This window comes from Rhipicephalus sanguineus, chromosome 2, assembly GCF_013339695.2.
Source record: "Rhipicephalus sanguineus isolate Rsan-2018 chromosome 2, BIME_Rsan_1.4, whole genome shotgun sequence".
NCBI lineage: Eukaryota > Metazoa > Arthropoda > Arachnida > Ixodida > Ixodidae > Rhipicephalus > Rhipicephalus sanguineus.
The window spans coordinates 78451937-78457936 of record NC_051177.1 but is presented as its reverse complement, the minus strand read 5'-3'; the positions used below and the strand labels follow the sequence as shown (position 1 = coordinate 78457936).

Sequence of the window (6000 nt, the reverse complement as noted above, 5' to 3'; positions counted from 1 at the left end):
AACCGCCACCATTGGGACCACTGCTGCTTCCGTTAAGCAGATACTTAGTATATAATCATTTCGTGCCAACGCTACTTCGGTGCGTGCATAGAAGAATTAAGAATTGTAGTCTGAATTGGCACATTATGTTTGTTCATTTCCCGCATCAAATACGAACATCAAAGCCGTTTTCTGACGAAGAAGTCAGGCGATAAATAAAAGGTTCCCCTTGCATTGTGGTCCCGAGAACAAGAGTTCGACCACGACCCCCTTATAAGCTTCTTTTGCTCCATGAATGTGTTCCGCTGCGTCAGATGAAAAGGACTGCCGTGGAGCACCCTTTTGTCGAGCGCCACTAAATGGGCCCGCTTCTCTGCTCTCTACTTCTCCATTCGCGACACAGCAGCTCATTGTTGCGTTCGTGGCAGTCAATAGAGCGTAGTCCTTGGCAGTCGACAAGGCGCGACCCCTCAGTTGAGATGCTTTTTTTTCTATCTTTACTTTTGGTGAGGGCGGGACTCGCTTTTTTTCCCTTATCTCCGACATTCGCCTTCTGTATGTTACTTCTGACCGATATGGCGCGAGCAATCAGTCAAGCTATTCACTCGTAGGCGAGAATACGGTAGCGTGCCCACATTGTAAGCGCCTCAGTTCCTACTGAAACGTGCCGCGCCATTCCGGTTTTCGTTGTGCTTTTCTGTATAATTCTTATATATAAATGCTTTCTGTCTGTTAACCTAGAGGAATCGCGTAAAGAGTATATGATTGTTGGATTGCTACGCACACGCGCTTTATGTCTGTCTCTTCTTTGTACTCGTGTGCCGTTTTGTCGCCCTTCTGTCCATCATAATAAGCGATTAAATTATAGCCAAACTTTTTTTTCTTTTTTTATATTTGTCGAGCTCCTTCACGCCGCTCATTGTAATTTCATCTTTCTTTACGCTTGCACTGCCACAAGCGACCGGGAAAGAGAAAAGTAACGGAAAGTCAACGAGGTTAACCGTACGAAATCTCCAGACGACTACCCCGTACTTTGAAGGAGTAGAGGAGCATGAAACAATAAATGATGAGAAGAGTCTTTTAGTACAATACAATGTAATCCTGACGTAGTGCAAGTGCCACAAAACAACACTGTGAGCGAACAATCGCAATGGGTAGTTCAGTCCGGCATCTCTCAGGAAGCGCAGTATGTTCTAGTAGCGACTCGCGTTGAAGTCTGTGTAGGCCAGTGTGGTAGAATTCCCACAGAATGCAAACGAGAGAACCTAAAATACATTTGAGCGAGTACATTACTGTCATTATTAGATTTCTGGCTATCTTTACTTCGACCTACTGATGTCGAATAACACTTGTTCTCCTCATCCTTGTTGTACTTGCAGTATCAACCTCCAGTCCCCACCTAAGTGGTGGCCGTGGTCCAGCCGTCGTCGTGGAACCCCCCACAGTGGTGGAGTTTTCGAACGAGATGGGCGCCGTGCTTGCCTGCTCGGCCCAGGGACAGCCGCATCCCAGCATTCGGTGGGAGAAAGAGGACGGAAGCCCAGCAACATCGGTAAAGAAAAGGCTCGCAAGCGTCGTCCCCAAGCTTCGTTTTCGCTCGCGATCTGTCACCTGCTCACGCGCCTGTTCCCCGTGAATCTGCCGTTCGTGTACGCGCAGGGACAGCAGCGTCGCTGCTTCGCAAGCTTGTATCATGGCTTCAGAGAATGCCGCGCGAGAATAACAGGCTCGGTGGACAAACCGCACGCTGACCCATTACAGAAATAAAATTTGGTGGACGCTTAAGCTTCGCCTTTAAGAGTTGAACGCGATAGCGATATCCTGCCCCTAGTGCGCACTTCGAACATTACGAGTGTTTAAGAGAATGCGCGTACTAAGGTGTGTGCCTTCTGTAATGGGTAGCATGCTTTAAACCAGGAGCAATTATGCGCGAGAAACTTTTTCGAAGTTGCGATGCACCCACTACGTCGTCCTAAGGGAATACGCGCAGTAATGTGTGTGCCTTTTGTAATGGGTGGCTGTCTTTAAACCACCAAGTCGTTATGATATTGACATGGTGTGACGCCCGATGGCAATGTACGCTTGTACCACGCAATATTACTGCGAGATTGCATCTGGTACTGTGACACCTGTATACAGGACGCGTATTTTTGGGAAGCATGAAAGTTACTTTCACTGCAGCTCCAAGCAGAGGCGTGGCTGTGTAGTAGAACTCCTGCTTGCAACGCAGACGGCCTGGGTTCAATTCTCACTCGGACTTAACATTTTTATTATTTGTTTTATTTGCAGCTTTTTCGATTTTTTCGGTCACGGACAAGATGATGATTTTTCGCTCACAACCAACGGCGCCGGCGGAATTTCTGCGATACGAGCTCTTCAACGCTATCGTGTTAAAAACCGAAATTATGCCACAGAAGCCACATCTTTTCTGTGCGCACATAGAGCTATTTCACTCTGACAAAATATCTCCCTGAGGCTCATTAGAAAAGAGAGAGTGATGTATCTTTAAAAAAAGAAACAGAGATTGGTAGGAACAAATATTCGGTTAGCTACCCTACACCAGGAAGTTGGGGGAAGAAATTAGAAATATGACAAAGCTCCTTGAAATCATATGTAACCTTACAGGTAATGCTGTTGGACATGAGCGCTGACTTGCAACAGTCATTGGAAACGAATTCGCCCAATGCATGGTCGTGCTTGAACTGTCTCATTTCATTATGCGTGTGTGTGCGGGGGCGTGACTGAGAACTCAATCGTTAGCAGGTACACAGAAAAGAGAGCGAGAAGATTTTTTACTGGCGGACGTATTTCGCCTGCGCGTGTACAGCTGCTGGCGCGGTACTCTTCATGGGAAAGAGGAAGCCAATCATGAAGATTGGCGGAGTTAGCAAATGAAATAAAACTACAATGAACCATAATAACTATAATGATGTAATGATGTTTGCAAGTTTAACGTTAAATTCCCAGAAATACAAGCTGTGCCTACAAAAGTTTACGCCGAAGTGTTCACATTATATGAAAAATAAACGCCAGCGCTTTACTTGGGTTTCTTCTTTGTTCAGTGGTTGTTTTTTGACAAAAGCACTGTCGCGACAGGGTGACGTAATCCGTGTTCTAAAATTATTCATTAGTCATTCTTCTGTTTACTGCGAAGTGTTGTATTCTCTTTTTCCCCGTTTTGTTTCAATGGAGTAGACTCACTCCAAAGGTAATCTTGTATGCCTTTTTCTTTTATCTCTTTTTTTAACAAGAAAGTGTTTTATGCCGGGGTCCACCAAGTACATCCGTTACGGATAGGACGTTGATAAAACGGACGCCAATGGGTGAGAAAGAAAAAAGCAAGAAAAACATCCGCTGCTGAGAATCGAACCCACGGCGTTACGACCGCGACGGTAAGCGCCCGACGCTAAACCAACCGAGCTACCTTGGCAGCTCCTGGACACTTCACGAACGCGCCTTGCAACTTTCACACATTCTCTCTCGCACAGTGCTCTCTGATGGCAGTGTAGGTAGGCGGGACGGAGCGGGGCGGTGCCGCCGTCTGTTACAGGTGAAAAATTACACCATCTCCCGCTAAAGGGAACGATGTGTGGATGCGAAGCAGCGGGGAGATGGTTGGCTTGAGCGGGAGATGGTGCAATTTTTTTTTTCATGCTTTCTCGAGCATGTGGCTTCCTCTGGCGTAGAATCGGCACTGTCTTCCAGACTCCATCCAGCTTCCGCTGCGTGGAACTGCCGGCGTCCGAGGTATTCGACTGCCGCACAGTCGCAAGATCATGTGCGTCTGCCTCTCTGCACTCCATGCCATTGGTGTCGTCGTGGGATTCTTCAGCGAGGGAAGGAGAGCACGAGCGTCTAGAGCCACAGAAGCAGAGGCGACCATCGGCCGCTCGTGCCACGTCAAGACGCCGGAGGCGTCGCTGCTGCCTACTCGTCGCAGGAGAGAATGAGGCGTGCGAGAGGGGGAGTTGAGAGGGGGAAGGAGAGTGGAGAGGAGGCGTGTGAAGAGTGTTTGCGCATGTGCAGTAAGGGTGATCAAGCTGCACACCACCACCGGATTGAACTCCGCCATAAGATACTTCGCATCTAAAGAAGTAATGCGTCACGATCGACACTTACTAGCGCTTACTCCGAGATTGCGCGCGATATCGGAGGTCATGGTTAGAGCGTCCCGATACGAGCGAGGGACACTGGCCGCGCTGACGTCGCCGAGGCACCCTCGACGCAGTTACGTTCTTTGCCTTTCGCTTTGTGTTAGCGCACGCCGGCTCATCGGAGTGGTACAGCTTCCACGTGCACCAACGGGATTTCTCCGCCGCCTGCTGATTCGACTGCGAGAGCACCAACTAACAAAACTGCTGCAATACGCGTTGCAGAAAGGACACGATTTCGACGGGCGAATGTCGTGCCTTCGTGGAGCGAGACAGATGCTATCGGGACGCACGCGTTTGCGGCTCAAGCTACGAACCTCTACGAACTAGGCGTCAACATGGGTGCATCCACGCCAAACGGTGCTATAGCTGCCAAACACGAATAGACATTGTACGAGCTCTCATACATCACTACACAATAAGCACTACTTCTGTGAAGACACGTTTCACTTTCGTCTTATACCGATGTTTATGACGGAGGGATCAGCCATGTTTTTCTAGCTGTTATCACTTATTTTTCGCTCGTGTAATTGCCTGACTTGCATTTTCATATAACAGTTTCTCATAGGTACGTTTTTTAAACGGGCCCCGTACTAACCAATGGCTATGGGACCGAACACTTTGTGCGTAGAAGAACTGATAGCTGGGCCAGTTGGAGATAATACTTGAACATGTTTAACACAGCGCAACGACGACGAGGACACAAGAGAAGAGGAGACAAACCACAGCGCTGACTCGCAACTGAATATTTTATTAGAAGACAAGAACGAAAAAAGGGGGGCACTTCAACCCTACACCCATGTGACACACAAAACCAATGAAACGGCAAGTCAGCTGACATCCTGAAAAATAAAGAGCCTCACGCAGACCACGTGTACTCTCCAGCACCAGAGAATTTAAGATATCGTGCTATCTAGAAACCTAACCTCGCTATCATGTAGGGCAATAGAAGGCACACTAATGCACTGTTCTCCCCTTTTTCTGATATTATAAGCTTCAATTATTTCTCGTGTAGTTTGATCTCGGTGTGTCGATAGCACTTCAGCCTCATGAAAGATGGGTGCGCAATGGCACTGCGCAACATGCTGGGACACATGTGAGTATACATTCCCTTGCAACGAACGCCTGTGTTCCATCAATCTAACGTTAATGCATCTACTCGTTTGGCCTATGTATACACGACCACATGAAAACGGCAAAAGATACACGATACCCTTCCTACACTGTACAAAAGGAGTCACGTGTTTGACCCCACAGCCATCTTTAACGACTCCTGACACGCGGTTCTTAAGTTGTCGTTCAACAATCCCACAAACCTTATTCAACTTATTAGGCGACGAAAAAACTACACTTACTCCAAAACGGCTGGCCACATTCTTCAAGTTGTGGGATAGTTTGTGTATGTACGGAATTACTGCTGAAGATTTCTTTTGCTCTGGACCTAAATTAGCTGTGATATTGTCTACGGTTTTCTTAACTCGCTTGGTCAATTTGTGAACAGTTTGCCGGATGATAGTGTCCGGAAAACCGGCGTCTGTTAGCCTCGTCACCTGTTCCGAGAAGCTGGCGCCCATCTGGTGAAAACAAGACCTAAACAGTTCAGAGCGCAAACGTGAAAAAGCAATACCATTCTTAATAACTTTCGAATGGCCTGAATTAAAATTTAGGAGCGGTTTTGCTGAACGAGGGCTATACTTCCAACACACATGGTCACTGTGTACTTCTAATTGGATGTCTAAAAACTGTAGGCGGTTGTTTTGAGGTAACTCATGGGTGAAATCCAAGCCAAGACCACATTTTTGGAAAACATGGATGACGTCAGGTACTATTTGTTCAAAATTGGATGCCTGAACAAAGACAAGAAAATCGT

General features: G+C 47.3%; 1 protein-coding gene across 1 annotated transcript in view; it reads left to right on the top strand.

Annotated features, from left to right (window-relative positions):
• Positions 1-1336: 1336 nt before the first annotated feature.
• Positions 1337-6000, top strand: part of LOC119383228 (Down syndrome cell adhesion molecule-like protein Dscam2) — a gene marked incomplete at its 5' end in the record, with an annotated part of 106383 nt that continues 101719 nt past the window's right edge. The window contains one exon of the mRNA XM_037651270.2: positions 1337-1531. Coding sequence (XP_037507198.2) covers positions 1337-1531 — 195 coding nt within the window. The remainder of the gene's footprint in view (positions 1532-6000) is intronic.